This window comes from Neophocaena asiaeorientalis, unplaced genomic scaffold (assembly GCF_003031525.2).
Source record: "Neophocaena asiaeorientalis asiaeorientalis breed wild unplaced genomic scaffold, Neophocaena_asiaeorientalis_V1.1 scaffold684, whole genome shotgun sequence".
Lineage (NCBI taxonomy): Eukaryota > Metazoa > Chordata > Mammalia > Artiodactyla > Phocoenidae > Neophocaena > Neophocaena asiaeorientalis.
In genome coordinates this window covers 1,308,455-1,331,276 of record NW_020174048.1, presented here as the reverse complement: position 1 = coordinate 1,331,276, position 22,822 = coordinate 1,308,455, and the positions used below count along the sequence as shown (strand labels likewise).

The 22,822-nt window shown below is 43.3% G+C and overlaps 1 protein-coding gene and 1 pseudogene across 2 annotated transcripts in view; both read left to right on the top strand.

Annotated features, from left to right (window-relative positions):
* The window catches only part of LOC112405575 (inhibitor of growth protein 1), a 7,122-nt gene extending 1,059 nt beyond the window's left edge, over positions 1-6,063 (top strand). Inside the window, exons 2-3 of one of the 2 annotated variants that reach the window (XM_024754034.1) lie at positions 2,072-2,213; positions 4,303-6,063. In XM_024754034.1, the coding sequence (XP_024609802.1) occupies positions 2,072-2,213; positions 4,303-4,934 (774 nt within the window). In that variant the 3' untranslated portion in view covers positions 4,935-6,063. Of the gene's footprint in view, positions 1-6; positions 228-2,071; positions 2,214-4,302 lie in introns of those variants that run through there. The other variant, XM_024754035.1, reaches the window with a different exon arrangement.
* Positions 736-2,065, top strand: LOC112405576 (inhibitor of growth protein 1-like; annotated as a pseudogene).
* Positions 6,064-22,822: the final 16,759 nt, after the last annotated feature.

Below are 22,822 nucleotides of genomic sequence, written 5' to 3'. Positions count from 1 at the left end.
GAGCCTTGCATTTTGCAGCGCTGGGCTCCGAGGGGGCGGGGGCCGGAGGAAGCGGAAAGCCGCGCGGAGTCGCCGGGGACCTCGGTGAACCATGTTGAGCCCTGCCAACGGGGAGCAGATCCACCTGGTGAACTATGTGGAGGACTACCTGGACTCCATCGAGTCTCTGCCTTTCGATCTGCAGAGAAACGTCTCTCTGATGCGGGAGATCGACGCGAAATACCAAGGTACGGCGGGATGGATGGGCGGGGGCGGCTGCTCCATCCCCACCGGTCGCTCTGGAGCTTCTCTGATTTGCCAAGGTCCTTGTGCGCGAAGCCCGGACACGGAGGAGGAAGGAGGAACGAGAGGTCTCAACGCCAGGCTGCGCGAGCAAAGCGCTCTTTGTAGTGAAGTGACGAGGCGGGGTGCTGCGGGGGAGGGGGCGCAGGGGGCGCAGGCTACAGCGCCGAGGGAGGGATGTGCCGCGGTCGCTAGGCTGAGGGGCGCAGGGACGGGGCTGCGCGCAGGGCTGCTGGGAGGGCGCTGCGGACGAGGGGTCCCCCGGCCCTGCTCGCTATCCCCGGAACCACCTTCACCCAGTCCCGAATCTGAGTGTTACATAAAGTCCAGGGTCCGTACCTCGCGTGGTGTAGCCCCAGTCGCCCCCGCCCAGCCCCCGGTCCTGGACACCGAGTGAGGGCCGACTTGAGAGGGGCGACGCGGCCGGGTGTAGTTCGCGGAGGGCCAGGGCTTTATTCCGTGTGTGCAGTGGGGAAGGGGAGGGCAGGGAAGGGAGGATGGGGCGAAGTCGCCCATCTGTGCTGCGCTCGGGGGGCGCAGGCAAGTATTGTCGGCTTGGAGAGGAACATGGCAGGGGAGAGGACCTGTGGGTCGTTCTCTGCAGCCCCGGCTGCCCAGACTGCCGGAGAGAGACGGAGGGTTCGGGTCCGCTGGGAATTGCTGGCTGTTGGGGAAACTTTCCTGCCTGGTCAGGCACGGCATTGGGGTCTGTATTTGGAACGTGGATAGTCACTCGGAGTTTACCCATGTTTACAGGACTGCGCAGCAGGCAAACGGAAGAGTGGGGGGAGGTGGGAAGCCAGAAAGCGCCCCACAGCGCCCCGAAAACCCCTGAGGGGAAGGCGCCCCTGCGCGCTCTACCAAAGGCTCGGCTTCGCAGCGACTTTTATAGGAGCCTTATTAGCATATTGCGAATGTTCCGCCTCGGCCTCCTGTAATTGGCCGTGGCATCTCCCATGGAATGTCCTTATCAGTCCGCTGCTGAACCATTGGTTGCTGGGCCGGATGAGGGCGGGCCTTGCGCAGTGACTGGCACGGGTCTCTGTTTCCGCTGCTTTCTTTTTTCTCTTTGGTAGAGGGGCGGGGAGGAGGGAGGAGGTCGAGTTGATTTGAATGTCTTCGGGTCTCTCGGCCTCCGCCGTCGCATTGGCCATTGGTGTAGCTAGGGCGGGCTGTGTTCTCTGGCCCTGCGTTGTGATTGGTGCCCTCGCCTGGCCTCCGCCCTCCGGCCCGGCGATCCCCATAGGCAGTGGTTCCAGGGGCGGGGCGCACCGCCGGCTGGTCACCTCCCCATTGGCGGGGATCGGCTTGGCCCCGCCCCCACGGACGTGATGCTGGTCACTTCAGTCGCGGAGCAATGGCGGCGCCCGGGGGACAGGGCGAGGCTGGCAATCCTTGCTGCCGGGGCTCCCGAGGGCGCAGTTGGGCCTCCCGCCCGGGCCCCGAGGACCCGCGAGTGCGGCTGCGTGTAGCGGGGGCAGCGTGAGTGACCCGGGCCTGGTGGGTCGGTGACTCGGGACAGGGAGAGCCGGGCGGCCCCCGAGGGGGTCCCGTGTGCGCTGAGCTCGGAGGCGGCTCGGGTGGTGGAATGACTAAAGCGGAGAGTTAACGGGGTTCCCAGTCTTTGAGGAATTCGTCGTCACCGGCACTGTTCCTTAGCATTTCTAGGAAATCGCAAGGAGACGAAGAAGTTCATACTGAAAATTCTCGAGCGTCCACGTCAGTATACCGTTGAGGTGGCTTTCTTACAGCTTTCCTTACTGTCTGACACCCTGTTTTACCGATTCAGAGCCGGAGTGTCTTCCGTCGAATTAATACACGCTCAGTGCGTACTTGGCTCCTTCGGAGAAAATCGGTCCCACCCGCACGCTACCCGGCTCACGTGGAAGCCAGTGCCCTGTGTGAGCTGCAGAGCCTTAACATCCGTCATGGTAATAGTCGTAACTCATTTGGTTGGGATTTAGTACTGAGTGTTGAGATACGCAGCACAGTCTAACCTAAAAATTAAGGCTTTATTTTTAAAAGAACTCCTAGGTTGCAAGTCAAACTTTGGTTAACAGTATTTGCATAGTAAACATCAACCGAACATTAATTCATAAGGATGGGTCGTAATTAGTTTACCAATGATATGTGAGGTTATTTTGAATTTAACATATTTTCAGCTACTTTTAAAGTATTATTTTTTAAATGCCCACGCACCAAGGAAGAAGGCTTCATAAAGAACTTCAGCGCAATCCCTGTGTAAAACAAAGAAAACATTTCTAATAATTGGACAGATCAGTTTAAATTTGGCTGCAGTCTCACTTAATCCTTAGATTCTTTCCACTGTACCATTGCTTTCCTATAGTGACGGTATGGAGCATTTTTAGAAAAAAGGGTCAGCAGCGGTTGGAGCTGATGAAGCTGAAGAAGCCAGGTGTGCTAACAGGATGCCGCCCTAGTTAGCACAGGGGTTCCTGTTTACAGATGTTTGTACTTCAGTGGCTTTGTCGATAAGAATGCTTCGCTTGGGGCATCGAAGAGATGTATGCTGTTGTGTAGGTAAAAGAATTATTTCTTGGTAATTTTGTAATGGGGTGTTTGTTTCTTCCCCACAGCGGGGCTTCACGTGGCCGTAAGCTTGCTTGTGATGTAAAAGAAGCTGTATGCTATGAAATTTTAAATTAGCAATATGATGGAATCGTTCTCTTTTCTATGAAATGGTAATTGTCTTTAGAAACTTGGTTACTAATTAAACCAAGTGATACAGTTTTGTAATGTGTAATCCACTTAAAAAATAAATGGCAGAAACTCATATTTTAGCACCTGTGAAACAGAACTTGGATAAGTTGAGTAGAGCTGTTTATTTTCAGAAATAATTACTCCAAGAGCCCGTGAGACTATGGCATTCCTCCTTTCTGGTGGCAGACAGTCTGCATTGTTCCTCTAAGAAATGTCTTCAGCGCTATCTTCAGCTGAAGAATGTATCCTGGAAAATAATGTGTGCTTAAGTAGAGTTCGTCTAAGTTCATATGTTTGCTCTAGTGTGAGGTTTATGCCCTGTAACTAATTGGATATAAGATCTGGAAGGGGTTATGTCACATTTTATACTCGTCCCACCCATATCCTCCCACAGCTTCCGAGTTGGGAGAGTTGAATTGCCTTATTTTAAGAGACTACAAAAGGTTTTCAGGAGAAAAATCTGATACTATTTAATTTAATGGTTACTGTTTAGGGAAAATAACTCTGGGAATTTCTATCTGTGTATTTAAGTAGATTCTTGGGAAGAATATTTACTTTCCTTATTTCAATCAGATTATCTAAAATCTGTTGTCTTTTATAGATATAGATGTCATTGTTTTAAGTAGTAAATGGAAACGTAAAATCTGCAACGTTTGTTTTAAAGCAAGGCTGGGTCGCCTGGCTTATTGTGACAAACCATTCTTGTTTTCAGTAATACACGGTAATACAGAGATATTCCTGTATGTGCTGGGATGGAGTGATGGGACCAATAAACTGAGGCCCTGGGTCACTATGTAGTATTTATGTACGTTCTCTAATTTAATCCGGTATTCTAGATGTCGGTGCATTAAATAGCTAAAATAACAGCCTTTCAATTATTACAAAAATATTTGAATAAAAACAATGGAAATTTAGGACATAATCATTAATTTTATAGAAAATAAAGGTTTGGACCTCAGCACTTCACCTAAACTTGAACTGTCCCCGTAGCTGCCTGTCCAAGGAGTTTTCATTACCCAGTCTCTGAATGCACACAGAGTCCCTTGGGGAGCTTTGAGGGGCACTTTGATAAATAGGAACTGTGTTGACGTTTGTATTTAGTTCCAGAGATTTTCTTCACCGGGGGAAAAAAAAAAAAAAAAACCTGCCAGAGAGGCCTACAGGTTACAAGTTTTCGTGCTAGGAAGCCTTGCATTGGTCCTTTTTGTCCCTTAACAGTTCCTTTTTTGGTAGATTAGAGAACCGAAAGCCTTGGTAGGGTTTACCGTGAGGGTGTAACGCTAATTTTTTCCTTTGCAGAAATCCTGAAGGAACTGGATGAGTATTACGAGAAGTTCAAGCGGGAGACGGACGGCACCCAGCGGAGGAGAGCGCTCCACTGCATTCAGAGGGCCCTGATCCGGAGCCAGGAGCTGGGCGACGAGAAGATCCAGATCGTGAGTCAGATGGTGGAGCTGGTGGAGAACCGGGCCAGGCAGGTGGACAGTCACGTGGAACTCTTTGAGGCACATCAAGAGGTCAGTGACACCACTGGCCACAGCAAAGCTGGCCAGGATAAGTCAAAAACTGAGACAGTCGCGCAGGCAGAAAAGCCTAACAGCAAGCGGTCCCGGCGACAGCGCAACAACGAGAATCGGGAAAACGCAGCTAATAATCACGACCATGATGACGTCACCTCCGGAACGCCTAAGGAGAAGAAGGCGAAGGCCTCCAAGAAGAAGAAACGCTCCAAGGCCAAAGCCGAGAGGGAAGCATCTCCTGCAGACCTTCCCATTGACCCGAACGAGCCCACGTACTGTCTGTGCAATCAGGTCTCCTATGGAGAGATGATTGGCTGTGACAATGACGAGTGCCCCATCGAGTGGTTCCACTTCTCCTGCGTGGGACTGAACCATAAACCCAAGGGCAAGTGGTACTGCCCCAAATGTTGAGGGGAGAACGAGAAGACCATGGACAAGGCCCTGGAGAAGTCCAAAAAGGAGCGGGCCTACAACAGGTAGTGGCGGGCCTGGCTGGACCGAGGCGAGCAGGGCGAGCCGTGTATTTATTGCATCGCCATCTGGACGGGCGCAGGGACTGCACGTGTAGCCTTCTGAAGACTGTTGGATGAGGAGCTGTTCCTCTCGTGGGATGACCGGGGTTCTCTTTGCTTTTCCGTTGGTGCACATGTGTAACGAGAGAGTGGTCTGTGGATCAGCATTTTAGAAACTGCAAATATAGGTTTGAATTAAACACTCGAGTGGGTCTCTGGTTTCTGTTGTTTTTGTTGGCAGTCGGGGATGACTTGGAAGCAACCGAACACATTAAATGTGCAAAGAAGAGATTTCATTTAGCTACTCTTTTATTTTTTAAAAAATGTTATTACTTCACAAACAGATTTTTAAAAAGTTAGCCAAGTTGCTGAAAATATAGCCCGTAGCAAATTTGTTTTGTGCTCTAATAGTGTATATCCATGTAACAGTTCAATAGAAAGGTTTAAAGTTTGAAAATCATTTTTTTAAAAAGCTAAATGGTTACATTTTACCTGACAAACGTTTTATATACTGGCCCGTTCCCCAGATGGCCATTTTTAATGGTTGGGTACATTTTTTTATTAAACCAAACAGGAGTGGTCCCGTCCTGGAGCTTCAGATCACGCTTTTGCTATCAACAAATACTAGTGTAGCTGTCTTTAACTTACATAAGGTGTGCAGCTGTGCATTTTCAAGTGAACTTGCACTCGCTGTATTATAGTCAGAAGTGCGGCCAGATGCCATGGTGTGGATGAGAGCCGTACAGACTTGACATCAAGAAATAAATGCAACTTGGCCAGTTTGTTCGTCTCCCAGTATATTTAATCTTGACATAAGTAAGTGTTAAATTTTTGTCTTAAACGTGTCACCAGCAGCTTAGACAAAGCCTTAAGCAAATTTTGTTTTATTGTTCTCACTTAATAATGAAGTAGAAGTTATCTAATTGCCAGCAAAACATAAGTGTTAAAACAGAGCGTATGTTTAGAGCGGGGGTGGGGGAGTGACTGCCCACAGACCAGATACAGCCCACCACCTGCTTTTGTATGGTGTGTGAGCCAGGAATGATCTTAACATTGTTAAATGGTTAAAAAAAAAAAAACATGAGAATCCAATTTCGTGACATATGAAAATTATATGAAATTCAAGTTTTAGTGTCAGTAAATAAAGTTTATTGACACAGCCAGGCTCATTCACTAGCGCATTGTGTGTGGCCGCTTTGGTACAGCGTCAGAGTTGAGTGGTTGGGACACAGCCCATACAGCCCACAAAGCTGAAATTACCTACTTTCTGGCCCAGTCAGAGAACTGTGCTGACCTCTGATTGAGACTGACTTCTTGCGTGGTAATCGGTGCCCTCCACTGCCCACATATTGAAAGGGTCAATGGAATTTTTCTTTCTAAGCGATATATGGTTCACTTTAACCCTGTGTTGGAGAGAACAGTTTTCTCTCCGTAGTCTGCTGAGTCCCTGAAGCTACCACAAGGAAGAATCGAGGAACCACTGTAGCATCTGAGCACGCGTATGGCATGTGTTTATTACACGTAAACCCATAAGTTGTTTTCTGATTGTTGACTTCTTTTGGTAAGCAATTAATGAGAACTTTTTTTGTGCCAGACATAACTCCCTAACTTGTACATTGAATTTCCAGTACAGAGGGCTGTTTGGTAGAGAAATGCACATTGTAGTTGATCACACATTAAAATGTGAACTGTTTGCATATCAATACCTACAAATGGGCATTTGCTTTCCAGCAAAACTCCCAAACGTTTAAGAATCTTAAGTGTTTAAATTTGATAAGCTTTACCTAGACAAATAAAAATTAGGAAGTTTACTAGATGAAAATAAGTTAACTAAAATAGTCAATGACAGTCCAATGGGGAGAAGAGCAGTTTGAACGAATCTTTGCTTGTATAAATCGACGATATTGAAAACAATTCTATTTGCTAGTTTTCCACTTCTATTTTAATTAGAGCTAATGATGAGAGTTAAGTTATGGACGTGAAAGTTGAAGAGAACGTATTTGCTAATACTGGGTTTCTTCATGTTTATGCAGTTCCAGTGTAGACAGCTCTACTGGAGAGAGACAGGCACAGGGGCCAAAGCTTGCTGTGTCCGACCTCCATCTTTGTCCCTTAGGGCTTAGGTCTTGAATAAATTGCCTAACTCGTGATTGTGGTTCTTCCCTTTTAAAATACAGTTCACCCTTGAGCGGCGTAGGTTTGAAGTGCATGGGCCCGCTTACACGCGGGTTCTTTTCAAAAGTAGACACTGCAGTACTGCACCATCTGCACCTGGTTGAATCTGTGGACGCTGAACCCCAGACACAGAGGAACTGCAGGGACGGAGGGCCAGCGCTAAGTTATACCCGGATTTCCCACTGCCCTGGGGTCAGCACTCCTAACCTCCATGGTGTTCAAGAATCAACCGTATGTTTCATTTAGGGTGGTTCCGAGAACTAAATGAGCTGAAGTAAGACGCTGGCATAGAACAGAGTTAATCTAAAGCTGGGTCTTTTTTCCCTACCTTTGATGCAAAGTTTCCAGTAAGGACAAATGGCTGGCCATGTTTTCTTTTTAAAATGTGTAGTGTTACAGAGGCAGAGTTTGTTAGATTTAGCTGTCCTTTAAATCACTTCGATTAATTCCAGTGGACACGATAAAAAGTCACAGATAAGTGCTTAGAACCTTATCACCAGGTAAGTGATAAGATAAAACAGAAAGATCCAGGTAACCCTCGGGGAGTGCCGAAAATGGGATTGAATTCTTTTTGTATTTATTTAGGTTAGTGAAAAGCTATCTAATGTAGAACAGTTGCTTTTGTTTATTTGATTTTTTTTTTGATTTCAACATTTTTATGGAGGTATAATCGACAGAACATTAAATGTTAATTACGTTTCAGGTGTACAACATAATGATTGGATATTTGTATATATTGCAAAATGATCACCACTAAGTCTAGTTGACATCTGTCACCACACAGTTATAATTCTTTTTAATCTTGTGATAAGGACTTTTTAAGATTTACTTTCTTAACTTTCAAATATGCGATACAGTATTATTAACTACAGTCACCATGCTGTACACTAGATCCCATGAGTTATTCGTAACTGGAAGTGTGTACTTTTTGACCCTCTTCACCCATTTCATGCACCCACCACCTCTGCTAACCACCAGTTGTTTATGTTTAATAACCAAGTTATTACAGTCCAGATAAAGGGTCTAAACTGTTTCCATTAGAGCATACTTTATTTTAAACTGGGACAAGGCACCTCGGTTCCCTCAACCACTGCATATCAGGCAGCCATGGCATGGTGTACCTGGGGCACGGGGTGCTCAGAGGAGGGTACCTTCAGGGTCCTGAGAAGGAATACCGCAGTGACAGGACCCACGGGCCGCCCACAGAGACGTGCCCTCCAGCGACTTGGACGTTGTGGTGTGGTCTCGGTACCCAGTACCATCTGTGGGTTCAGTTGCTGAAGTAATAAAGCATTTACCAAAACAAAATCCATTGTGTTATTACTATATACTTCTTTTTTCTTTTTTTTACTTTTTACTTATTTAGAAAGAATAGGTATTTACTTGAAATATCTTTTTGTACCTCACGCTCATATAGTGTTCCAGGTCACACGTATTAAGGTATTAAACCTTTCGCTAAGCAAACTATGAACTTTCTGTCTGTGCACTTTTAAAGACGTAATGTGCCTCTGCAGGAGGGTCTGGCCCTTCCCCATCGTTCTGTCTAAAGTAATTTATGACTCTTAGCGATCGCCGGCATGTATAGAACAAGATTTTATGGAAATTGTCTCCCTCTCTGTTGTAGCCTGTGACCCATTCCTCTTTCGTCTTGGTTCCGGTGCTTTTAGGCAGTCTGGGAGGTAGACTTCTAGGATTCGTTTAATCTGGAGAAATTGCTGGTCAACTGCAGCTTTTCTTGACGCACTTGTGTCCTCATCACCCTCATCCTACACGAGTGTGGAGGCTCCGCAAGGTAACTGTGGTAAATGGCGTGTCGTGACTCAAAATAGCCTCGGGAGGTTTTTATGAGGGGTTTTGTTTCAGGATATTTAACGCACAGTTGTTTTCCTCACAAACCAAACAGGAGCGTGCTGTGTCCCCTGGCCCCCGAGAAAGGATGACAACGTGTTTTGACTGAAATGAAACAAAGCATTAAGTCACTTTTCTTTCCCTGCCTTAAATTCTTTTTTTTTTTTTTTGCGGTACGCAAGCATGTGGGATCTTCCTGGACTGGGGCACGAACCCATTTCCCCTGCATCGGCAGGCGGACTCTCAATCACTGCGCCACCAGGGAAGCCCCCTGCCTTAAATTCTTTGTATTATCTGATTTTGTTCCAAAAAATGGGGTTGATACTTCCTCAGTTTAAAACCCTTACTTGAGAAGAAGTCACCGCAAACTGAGTAACAGGCTAAATCTTGATTTGAACCATTTACTACTTCGTTAAACCTGAGTGTTCCTATTAACAAAGAAAACGCTTTTGTTTGAGCAGGTCCACTTTAAATAAAGTGAGCCAGCACTGCTGACAAATTAACAGCCACCAGTCCCCGCCTGCCACGTGCTAGCACTGTGGTAGGTGTTTGTATACTTAGGTTCAACCTTTATAACAGCCCTGCCTCGAAGGTAAGGAGGCTAAGACTCAGGTGAGGGGACCTGATTCTCACAGGCCTCTCGTCCCTCACTGGGCTGCAAAGCCTGTGTCCTCTTACCACCATCCTGCACCAGAACGCCCGCCTGCAGTCAGGACCTGGCACCGTTGGCCCATATTAACTGATGCGGCAGTGATCTTGCCTCTGTCCTCGCTGCCCTGGGCTATAGAGAATTACCTTCCACCTACGACTGAGAAGACTGAAGAAGACAGGAGAAACTTGCCGGGCCCAGGATGAGAGCTGAAATAGCCCAGGGTGCAGGGTAGTCAGCCTGGGGTCTGCATTGCTGGGCTTTTACCTGAATTAGCACGTATAGCACCTGCACCTGCCTTTCCTCCAGTGAAGCAGTGCGCTGTCCTAGCGCATTTCCTATCTGGCCCCATAGTAAATTTCAAGCAATTTACCAGAGGCAGAGTGCTGTCCAGGCCTCAGCATGGGATGTGAGGTCGGACGGTTTAATCGGGACTAGTTGACCTCATACAGTCGGACCTCGGAGGAGTTGCTTTCTCAGCCCTGTGTCCTCGTAGACAAAATAAGGCCAGCGGCAATTCACGTCTCTCCCACGGCAGGAGGATCGGCCTAGCCAAGGTGAGCAAGTAACTTACAAATGCTGACACCACGCCAATAAGGACTGGAGTAATACTTCTGGTCAAGTGTTGATTATTCTACTTAACAGGTGTATTCTGAGAAATGAAATTGAGATTCCTTACAGCTGGAGAGAAACCGTCAAGTCCAGCCTTAGAATAAGGCGTGCACTTCCTCTTTCCTCCTGCCTGAGTAAGTCTGCAGCTGCTTTTCTATAAATGATTGTTTCTCTTTGTAGAACACAGAAGTAAGTAGAGAAATAGAGTTTTTATTTTCAGCAGCTATCAAAGCCCGGTCAGCTTCTTGCTGACTCACCTCTTGGTTGAATTTGAGTGTAGAGAGAAGAGTAGTCCTTTCTGTGTGTAGGTGAGGAAACTGAGGCCCAGAATGATAAAGTCACTCAGCAAGTCAGCGGCGGGGCTCTTGGACCAGATCTGAGTGTTGTGACTCCAGGGCGGCCCATCCCACTGAACCACGCCGTTGCACGTGTGGCCTGGTCTCAGACACTCTTCATGGGAAGCCGTCAGCCTTCAATGAACACGTGTTGAGTAAATAACGAATCTAAGAACTGACATAGAAAAACAAGACATTTTCTTCTCTAAGTTCTAAATGTTCTAGAATCACACCTAAAATGGAATTTCAATTGGTTTGTGTGAAGGAAAGACTTTTAGGACAAATGTATAAGCCATTGGAAATGCAATGTTTCTAAATGATTGATATTTGAGAAATTGAATTTGGTTAGATTTTGATTAGATTACCCAACGCACTGAATACTTTCTATTATAAAATTTCATAAAAACAAATGTCAATAATTGTTCCTAGGGTTTATTAGCAATTTATCCATTTACAAAGATGCTTAGAAATGGTTTGCTGTCTCCCAAATTTTATTTTGCACAACAAATTGCTTGATAAATACTTAAGTTTCCTCTGTGATTGTATTTAAGCATCTTTTGGTTGCCAGTAGCAGTAATTGACTACGCCTTAAGCAAAGACGGAAGAGAGAAGGGATGGCTCAGAAAATCCAGGAGTCAGAGCAGCAATGAGGGCAGGCAGCATGGCTTTCTCTCTGCAACACACATGTGACTTGAGAAACAGTTTGGCCCAGGTAGAGACAGATCCACTTGGCATCAACTATGGCCAACGGGGCAGATGGTGTGCTAGACTGGGAGCTACTGCAAGTCTGGCTCTGACATTCAGGTACTATGTTTAGAGTAAACCTTCCCTTTTTAAAATTCTTCTTGCCCTGATGGATCCCATGTTTAAAATGGATAATTATACTGCCACCATGGCAACCAGAGTGGATCTGGTTTCATTCTTTCCCCAAGAGTTGGGACGTGCTCAGCAAATGGAAATTATCATTTTTATCTTAAGGTAAGTAAAACTTAGGTGGTGGTGAGGGTTATAATTATTCCATGGTCAATATACACGATTTTCAAAATATTTTTGGTTCCTTGAATCATAGATCTACTCCATAAACATGAAAAATCCAAAGTTGACTAACAGTGAAATACTTTCAGGGCACAAAGAGCTGCCCTAAAATATCGCTCAGTTGCAGGTAGGGATACGCCAGGATGAACTTCACCGCTCATCATTCAATGAGAAAGGCTATAGTAATGAGCGTTTCACTTTGCAAATTTTGAGGCCTTATTTCTAGACTCAACATTAACAAAAGTGAAAACTAGATTGAGCTGCACAAGGGAAGGTTAAGAAAAGAATGTATGAGGGCAACTGTGAAATAGTTGGAGGGTTATTCCATATTATACTATAGTTCAAAAATGATCTTTCAGGTCAATGTAAAGAAAGGACACAGTATTATCATTTTTATTAAGCCCTGACGGGACATATTGGTGTGATGCAAATCTTAGGTGAAGTTATAATTCCTGCCACTGAGTTTGCGGTACAACCTAATTTTTGGAAAATATGACAACTGAATAGACCGCAGAAGAGCAAATTTGATAATACTAGCAAAAACCTAGAGGGACAGCGTTATTGTAGTTCCTGGGGCTACTGCCTTGAGGAAGCAAAATATACGGACAGATTTACTCACCTTATTGCCTCTTTTATTCCTATGAGGTTCCTTTGTAGTCTGACTCTTAATGTCAATTTTATTTATATTTTCTAATATCCCGCACAGGAAAGCAGCTAGTGAGGGATACTTCTGGCCTTACTGGTAAAGTCACAGCACTGAAGCGTGCATGGGATAGAAGACTGTTGCATCACCAAGGGCGGACGTCCCCCTCGTTGGTGGGGCGACTTGGAATTTTTGACAATGGAAGGTGTCAGGCCAACATTCCTTAAGTGCAGAAAAAGCAGAGGGTCAGCCCGAGAAATAAAAACGTGGACGATAAAAATCAAATCTCTGTGGGAGCCACGAAGAGCTTCTGATCAATATGATCAAACACTAAAAAACTGCAGGAAATGTGCAGGACGGAAAAAGGTTTATTACATCCTTAAGAGCAAACACGGGAAAGGAAATTCCCCACGTGCCAAAGCAAAGGAAGTCAGAGTCAGGACAGTAAGGAGCTGCTGAATAGGTGGGCAGGTGACAGAGGCCTGGCCAGGTGAAATGCCCTACCTGCTGGCCGTAGTGATGAAGGTAAGAAAGGGCAGGTACCCCAAGCCTATCACTCCGCATCTTTCCTGGAGCTCTCTTCTGGAGCTACCAGCACAATTACGTTTTCTCCTTCCGTTGGAGCAGCTAACCTGTGAGGATTTAGGTCTGGGGCTTCCAAGGTGGCCTTGCCCATCACATGGAGAAAGTCTGCCCGGAAAATGAGAGAAATAGAGTGCCCCCATGGCAGCATTTCAACCTCCGAAGCCACACGAACCCCTGGGACGGCCAGTTATGTGAGTCAATAAAATCCTTTTCTTCTTAAGCCGGTTCAAGATGGGTTTGTATACTAACCAAATCTACTACGACCTCCACTTCCCAATCTACTGACCTCCCCAGGGTAACAGCTATCAACTGTTGGCGTATCTGTCTTTACAGATCTTTTTCTTAGAAATTATACACACTCCTCTACAGCGGTTTTAACACCACAGATTTCACACTCCTCCCATCAAAGATGCGGTCTGGTTTCCCTTCCCCCGTCTCGGGATGAGCCTTCCCATCTGCCCTCGCGAGGAGACTGAAGCAGACGTGGTGCCGTGAGATTTCAAGGCTGGGATGGACTACCAGGCGTGTGAGCGAGAGCCTGCAGACAATTCCAGCCCAGCCCCCCAACCCATGCCAAGTGAGCAGAGATGAGCTGTCCCCACCAGCCCTGCCCAAATCACAGATTCCTGAGCAAATACACTTGGCGGTGGATTGTTACATAGCGGTAGGTAGGCAGAACAATGCCTAGGCAAAGATACAGTTTTGCTTTGCTTTGTTTTTTACATAAATGGGATCATATCCTATGTATTGATCTTCAAATAGCTAATTTTCTTCCTATGTAACACTTTGCCCTGGAGATCTTTCCCGGTCAACACATGGAGATTAATTGAGTATAATTAAATATTGCAAATAATGATGTCCTATGGATATGCCATAAGTTATTTAAACACTCCTCTAACGATCAGCATTTAGATTGTTTCAACTTTGTCTTTTGAAAATCAGGCTAAGATGAATGTTTGTGTTGACCTTGTCATGCACGTACATGTGTATTTCTCTGTGAGAGATACATAGAAATGAGATTTTTAGCAGAGAAGATTTTACACTTTATCTTTCTACTGAATTGTAAAAAAAAAAAAAAAAAGCTGTGCCCTTTTATATCTCCGGCAGCAGAGTAAAAGAATACTTACTTACTTCCTCTTGCCTTTAGTGCCGTTGGATAGTAAACAAATAGAGGTTTTCCCATTTTGAGAAAAAAAAACATAATTACACATGGTTATATCTGAAATACTTAGAATATTACATATTTTATACCTATTATATAATACATACATTTTATATATGTGTATTTAAATATAATTTGCACTTTCTTTGTTTCTCGTTATTTTCTGCAACTCTTCAGGTGTATATTGGCCATTTGTATTTATTTGAAGATTATTCATTTTCCTATTGCTTCCTTATGTACAGATATTTTTCTCCCATTCTGTTACCGTTATTTTATATTTGTTTATGTCATCTTCTGTCATAGGAACCTTTACATTTTGAGATCACCTCTGAACTTTTGTCTTTATAGGGTTACATTTTGCTTAAGAAAGTCTTTTCCACCCTAAGATTATAAAATGTTCTCCAATATTCTTTACATTTAAAACAATGTCTGCTTTATCCATCTGGAATTTATTGTGGTGTTTAGGGAAGGGAGTTAATTGAAATTCCATATGGTGTGGGAGCATACAGGCCCTGAGGCAGAAGGACCTGGCCTCGGGCTCTGGTACTTAAGAGCTGTGTGACCTGCGAGCACTTTCTTCATCTCTCTGAGGCTCAATTTCTTTCATTTGTAAAATGAGTAGTAATACGCGTCCCTCAAAGTGTTAATATGAAGTTCAAATGAGATAATGTATAAAAGTGCCTAGAACTTAAACTTAATGTGTATATTAACTCTCACCAAATATTTCCCCAAATGGATGGTCAATTGTCCCAACCCAATACTGGATAATCCGTTACCTTCTCACTCATATGGAAAGTCAACTCTATTATATACTCATTTTTTATATATACATGGATGTCTCCCATTACTTTCCACTGATTCATTTATTTATTCCTGCAAAAACAGACAAACAAAAACTTCACTTTGTGGTATTTTTTTTTTACATTTAATAGGACAAACGTTCTATTTGCTTCCATTAACTATTACGGATTAATTTGGAGAATACCTATGTATCTGCTATTTGAATCTTCCTGTGCAGGTATATGGTATATTTCCATTTACTCATGAGATCTATCATAGCCTTCTGTGAAGTTTTACCATTTTCTTCATAGTTCTTATTGGTATTTTGTATTTTAGTTTCTACCTTACATGGACCAATTTTTCATGACTCTGCTGTATTGGCCATTATTTGCAGTTAATTTTTGGATGTCGATCCTTCATCTGGCCACCTCGCCTGCTGACATTTCTCTTTCAGTGAAAGAGAAATTCATTTCTCAGGTGTCAGTTGGCTGAGATCTTCTAGCTGTGCCTGGAGCACCTCCGTGCTGGCGGCTGCATCCCTGCTCAGAGCCTGCTTTTCTTTCCTTCACCAGAGTCCTGTTCTGGCTCTCGCGGAAAGGCTTAGAGCGTTTCACCATTATTCTGATGTTGACAGAGATTCCTAGTGAATACCGTTTGTCAGATAGTCTGACAAGTTACTCCCATGATTTCTATTTCCAGAAATTAGTGTTGAATTTTGTTAGATGTTTTTTTCAGTGAGGTTGGGGGTGGGAGCAGCTACATGTGGATCTTCTCCTTTTTTAAAAATTTAGTAAATTTTCTAATTTTGAAAAATCTTGGCATTGTTGGAGTAAACTCTTCATAGACATGATAGATTGATCCTTTTAATGCACTTCTGTGTTTGATTTGATAATATTTTAGTATTTTTATGTCTCTGAGATGAAGCTTTTTATTTAAGCTGTCCCATTTTGTTTTGATGTTAGGATTACATTAGCCTTATAGAATGAGTTTAGAAGGTTTACCTCTTTTTTTATGCTCTGGAAACATTTATATCTCACAGGAATTATTTGTTCCTTAAAGGTTTGTTAGGAATAACTAGGCAAACCATCATCTTAGCAGGTCCTTTCCAATCCCTTCTAATCAGGGTCTCTGCTTCTTCTTGACTCCATTTTACCATTTCATATTTTCTATATTTTATATTGCATTTTTCATTAAAATAATTATTTCATCTGGGTTTTCAAGTTTATGACATACAGTTGAAGATATTACTTGTTATCTCCTTGATGACTATGGTTATGGAACCCTCTCCTTTCTAGTGTTATCGATCGTATATTGTCTCTTGTTTCTTAAATTGGGTTGTCAAACACTAGTCTATTTAACTGGTCTTTTCAAAATGCATGTGTCTTGTTTTATTGATCAAATCTGTTATTATTTTCATTTTACTGATTTCTTCCATTATCAATATAACTTTCTTCTTTCTTTGAGTTCATTGTGTTGTTTTTTCACATTATTTATTTATTTGTTCATTTTCCCTCCTGCCTTATGGAGGCTTATAATTGACAAATAAAATTGTATGTGTTTTAAAGTGTACAACCTGACAGTTTGGCATATTCATACTTTGTGACGTGAGCACCCACCATCAGGCTAATTAACAGCTCCATCACCTCACCTTGTTTCCCTTGTGTGTGGTAAGAATGCTTAATACCTACTCTCTAAGCAGACTAACACAGCACTGTTTAACCAACTGTACTCCAACAGTAGATAAAATAAAAATTTAAAAATCTGCTAAGCAATTTCAAGGATACAATACAGTATAAACTATAATCACTGTGTTGTCATTAGATCCCCAGAACTTATTCATCTGATAACTGAAGGCGTGTGCCCTTTGACCGGCATCTGCCCACCTCCCCAACCCCGAACCCCTGGTAGCCATCATTCTACTCTCTGTTCCTGTGAGTTCAACTTTTCTTTTCAATTTTAGATTCCACATGTGAGTAAGATCATACAGTATTTGTCTTTGTCTTCTTTCACTCAGCGTGATGTTCTCTAGGGTCCTCCCTGTTGTTGCTAATGGCAGGGTCTGCTTTTCTGTCATGGCTGAATAATATTTCATTGCATTATATCTGACACCTTCTTTATCCATTCTTATGACGACAGGCACTTAGGCTGTTTCCATATCTTGACTACTGTGAATAAAGCTGCAATGAACATGGAGGTGCAGATATCTTTTTGAGATACTGGCTTCATTTCCTTCACATATATGCCCAGGAGTGGAATTGCTGGATCATATGGTAGTTCTATTTTTTAATTTTTTGAGGAAACTCCATATTGTTTTCCGTAAGGGCTGTACCAATTTACATTCCCACCCACAGTACACAAGGATTCCCTTTACTCCGCACCCAGGCTACCATTTATCATTTGTATTTTTGAGAATAGCCACCCTAACAGGTGTGAGGTTGTATCTCATTGTGGTTTTAATTTGCATTTCCTGGATGATTAGTGATGTCAAGTACCTTTTCCCGGATGATTTCCCAGATGATTAATGATGTCAATGTACCTGTTGGACATTTCTGTGTCTTCATTGGGAAAATGCCCAATTGAGGTCCTTTGCACGTTTTAAAATTAGGTTATTTGTCTTTTGCTATTGAGTTGTAGGATTTCCTTATATATTTCCTTATCATATATAGGGTTTGCAAATATTTTCTCCCATTCTTTAGATTGCCTTTTCATTTTGTTGTTTATTTCCTTTGCTGTGCAAAAACTTTTTAGTTTGGTGTAGTCCCATTTGTTTATTTTTACTTTTGTTTCCTGTGATTTTGGTGTCATATCTCAAAAATTATTACCAAGACCAATGTCAAGGAGTTATACACTCTCTGTGTTCTTTTAGTAGTTACTCTAGACTTTTCACCTACATACCTAGCAAGTCCTGAAATTAACTTTTTTGCCCTCCTCCCCAACAATATAAAGATCAATTTATATACATTGTTGTCCAGTATTTCAGTATTATTTTTCCTCACAAATCAGACATTACCATTATTGTTTTATAGAGCCAGTATTTGTTCACTGTCTTTGCTCACACACTCCTGCATCTCAGACGTTCTCTTTGGGATTTTTTTTTTCCTTCCTTAACTTCTGACTTTAGGGGTTTCCTTTAATGAGAATATGTAAGTGGTTTGCTCTTTCCAGTTGAGTCTAAGAATACTGAAAGAACATTTGACTCTCAATTTTATAAGGCAGTTACTCAGGGCAAAGAACTCTAGAGTGGCAGATTTTGCTCTCAACTCCTGGAGACAGGCTTCCTGGCTTTTGTTTTTGTTTTTCTTTTCTTTTTTTTTTTTTTTTTTTTTTTGCGGTACGCGGGCCTCTCACTGCTGTGGCCTCTCCCGTTGCGGAGCACAGGCTCCGGACGCGCAGGCTCAGCGGCCATGGCTCACGGGCCCAGCCGCTCCGCGGCATGTGGGATCTTCCCGGACCGGGGCACGAACCCGTGTCCCCCGCATCGGCAGGCGGACTCTCAACCACTGCGCCACCAGGGACAGGCTTCCTGACTTTTGGCTTCTCTTGCTGCTGCACAGACATCAATCCTGTGTCTAACTGCCCTTCCTCTGTGGTGATCTGTCTTTTCCTTCTGGCAGCTTTTAAGGTCTTTCTTTCTTTTGAATTCTGCAATTTTACTTTCGTCTGTCCAGTTTTGTTTTCTAATTTTTCTTAGGATCCACCTAGCTTCATTGATCTGAAGATTGGTAGCTTTGAACAGAATTAAAAATAGTTAATATCTATTATCTTTTCTAATTTATCTCATCCCCGTTCTCCTTGTTATAGCCATCTGGACCTCCAGTTACATACACATCATAATTCTCATTCTATTCTTCATTCTCTTTATCTCACTATTAAGTATATTTTCTTTCTTTGTCTCTACACATTACACTCTTTGGCTCTATCTTCCAAGTAATGAATTCTCTCTACAGTAATATCTATTTATTCTGTACATTAATTTCTAATTTCAATAACATTTTTCATTTCTAAAACTTCTACTTGGTTATTTAAAATTTTTCCTTGTTCTTTGATCCTATTATTGAGATTCTTTTATTTTCAAATCATTTAAAACAGTTATTTTATAATGTTTGTGTGATATTGCTAATTTCTGTAGTCTTTGAGGATTTTATTTTGCTGTCTGTAATTCTCAGTTCTGGTACCTTGTCTCCTTGTCATTTTATTTATTTATTTATTTACTTACTTACTTCTTTTTACTGTGGGACAGCTAATCTCTTTGGAATTTTACCTGTAGAAATTCTTGAGGCCTCAGTTGAAGGTGAGTTCCTCCATTGAGGAGTTGCTTTTTCTTCTGCCAACACGCTAACAACCTGGAAACAAGTAAAATTAACATCCCAGCTTGTGGGTTTTCAAACCATGCAACTAGGAGAAATACACACCACAAACACACACGAAGGCTGGCTTGTGTTTTCAAATCTCCCCCCTTCACACAGCACCAAGGCGGAGAAAGACAACTTTCCCTGTTGTCCTGTTCTGCAGGGCAAATTTATTTCTCATTCTAGCTTTCTGAGAACGGACTACACTGGCTTTCCCACTGGGCTGGGTTCTGGGCCAGAGCGAGACCTGAGAAAGGTCAGGGAGTTCTGCCCCAGAATGTGTTCCCCCTGCACCTTGGGTCCCACACAGCCCTCTGGGAAGAAGCCAGGACTCCAGGGTTTGGCCTAAGGGGAAAGACGTTTTTCTCACTAACAAGGATTTCTGCTTTCCTTCAGGTTTTGGCCTCTGTGGATTTTTTTTTTTCAATCTCATGCCATCTCAGCAATGCACTTAATAAATATTTTTTTAACATATTAATCACTTCAATCTGAGGGTGTTCAGGATATCTAGCCTGCCGTATTGCTGGTGATAGAAGTCTTTTATCAGATCCCTTCTGCCCAGTAAACATTGAGTTACTGGAGACCAGGAACCATGACTGACACATTTTTCTATCCTGGGACCTGCCACCATTGCTGTATGCACAGAAGTGTTATTTGAATGAATGCCGAAGCCAGTCATTTCAAGTTCAAGTAATTGGCTTGAAATTCTAAGTACCATCAAGGCGGTTTTTCTCCTGAAAACTTTTTTTTTTTTTTTTCGGCCGTGCCTCGTGGCTTATGGGATCTTAGTTCCCCTACCAGGGATCAAACCTGGGTCCCCTGCAATGAAAGCGCTGAGTCCCACAGGACCGCCAGGGAACTCCCCCTGAAAACTCTTAAGGCTGTAACTAAACACCACAATGTGGATTAGAGAATTCCTTGGGAAATTGGCTATCCACACGAATGTTCTCTTTTAATCAAATTAACTGGGAAGTTACCCAATTGTATTTTAATTTGGGTCACATGAATTCGATTCAATAGGCCAGCAGAGGGGTCTGTGTTGCAGACAAATTGCACAATTATGGGGATCAGGTTGCAAAGGTTTAGAGAAATATTTTCAGCATAAAATGTTTGCAGCTTCTGCTGCTTTCCAATGACGTATCACATTCCCTCGCTGGTATCGACGTTTGCCAAGATCACTGGATTATCTCACTGCCCCCTCCTTCCTCACTCAGGATGCATCTCCTCAGTCAGCTTCTTGGGGTGCGTGGCCCATGCACTGTGGTGAACACAGGCTGCAGAGAAGGCGTGTTCCTGCCTCTGTGTCCTCCCAGTCAGAGACTCACGCTAATCAATGCAATGGAGTACGAGATAAACCACGGTAGAAGGAGCATCGGGCAGGCAGTAGCACAGAGGGTGAGGCACTGTTTTGGAGCAGCTGGGACCGTTTTCCTGGAGAGGAGGCTGCTGGGTGGAGAAGAGAATGGAGGAGAAGGTAAGGGGTGTGGGTCAGGGGCAGGAAGCAGTACGTGACCCTGTCGCCTGGGGTCGGAGTCCCAGGCTGCCCTCCTGTTGTGGGCAAAGCTTCATAAAGCCCCTGCGGGCTCAGATTTTAATGCCTCCACCCACCCCGCCCAAGACTCTCAATGTTTATTGCTCCCGGCACTGTGCTCACGGGCCCTTCCAAGGTGACCCCTGACCAGATGGCCTTGCTCCCCATCCCCACTCTTCCAAGGTGACGCCCCCAATGCCTTTGCCTCACCTCTCCCTCCCTCCCTCCCTCTCTTTCTTAATGTTCTACAGGATTTTCATTTGTTCTTTACCATAGCTCTCTTCCTATAGGAACTAAGTTGAAATTTTTTTTTTTTTTTTTTTTTTTTTTGCCGTGCTGCATAGCTGGCAGGATCTTAGTTCCCTGACCTGGGATAGGACCTGTGCCCCCTGCAGTGGACGCGCGGAGTCCTAACCACTGGACCGCCAGGGAAGTCCCTGAAATTTAACATTTTAACTAAATGCAAACTTGAAGTGCCATGGTCTCGATTTAGAAATGTGAGTGATAACATTTAATACAAACCAAGAGAAAACACAACCGGAATAGCCAGAACATAACCCCTGTCCCTCATGAGCACGCTTTCATGTGGTTATTTATCCTTCCTCTTTCTTCAACTGGCATTTCTTGTATTCTCAATTGAAATACAGGCTGAATATATTTTTTATTAACTCCTTTAGTAGTTCAGTCAACTCCAAAGTGCATTGTGACCCCCAGGAGCTGCCCAAAATTGTAGCATACTTATAATTTATTTTATGTTATCCTTTAAAATTTTCTAGTCCCGTGAGCCGTGGCCGCTGAGCCTGCGCGTCTGGAGCCTCTGCTCTGCAACGGGAGAGGCCACAACAGTGAGAGGCCCGCGTACCGCAAAAAAAAAAAAAAAATTCTATTTTTATGTTTTATAATATATATTAGCATGTTTCATGTAACTTATAGATATGCATAGACTGGGGTGCATGCTCCAGCATCATTTGTTAATGGGGTGAACAATGAAGACAATTTGGAGAACAGTGGTTTGTTTAATGCTTTTCTCAAGCAAAATGCTTCTGGTTTTAAAGCATATTCTCCCAGGCTTCCTCATCTACTACCAGTTCTGCTAACATAAGATTTAAAGAGTGGAACATCTAAATCATAAACACAGTCTTATCTTGCTAATGTTTTGTTCAGTGATAAGAGTCTTGCTGTCTTTCTGAATTTGTTTTCCACCGCCAAGAACTTCTGAGCTGCTTTGTAAAGATGGAGGTTCCTGGCAGGTGGCGAGGGAGATACCCCAAGAAAAGTATGAATTGGCAGCTCCTCCCTCACATCACATTAGAGAAGCTCAGACTGGGGTGGGCTCCAAGTGGCTTTCCTGCCTCCCAGACCTTAGGGCTGAAGCTTCTCTGTTTTGCTGCTTGGTTCTGCCTCATTTGAAAATCTCATAAATACCTATACTATTGGTTCATAGACTCAGAGGTTTTAAAATCCCACCTCTACTTAAAAAAAAAAAAAAATGAAATTCTGTTCTTCTTTGCCAGTTCAGTGAGAAATAGTTTGATTTCAAGTTTGATTTCAAGCTTGATTTCTTCTTTTGTTGTTTTTTTTTAAATTTAAATTAATTGTTTTCTTTTTAAAAACCTTTGTTTTGTGTCTTTTAAGCCTGATTTCTTTATTTTGCATACTTGCTTCATGATTCAAAATTAATATCATGGCCCCTGCTATTATATTCTAGTGTTGGTAATCTAGGTTTTTCATTCTATTTAAAGAGTAATGTGATTGTGTGTGATAAAGTATCTTCTCAAGTTCTGGAAAGGGTTAATGAAACTCTCTTCGTCATTTTAAAATGTACTTAAAACTGAGATGTCTGCTTAAGGCCGTCTCCCTGCTGTTCCATGGAAAAGACATTTTGGAATCTAGACCCTTTGATAATTTATGGTTTAAGATTTGTATCAAATGAGGAAAATGTAGCTCCTTCGTCCAGGTGCCTTTCGAACACAGGTCATTCCTAAGTAAGTTTTTTGGTCTTCCAAACATAGCTTGAATGTTGCCAGGTTTTATCTGATGAGTCATCAAGTGTGGCTCTGAAGGCCCTAGGCATAGACCCTAA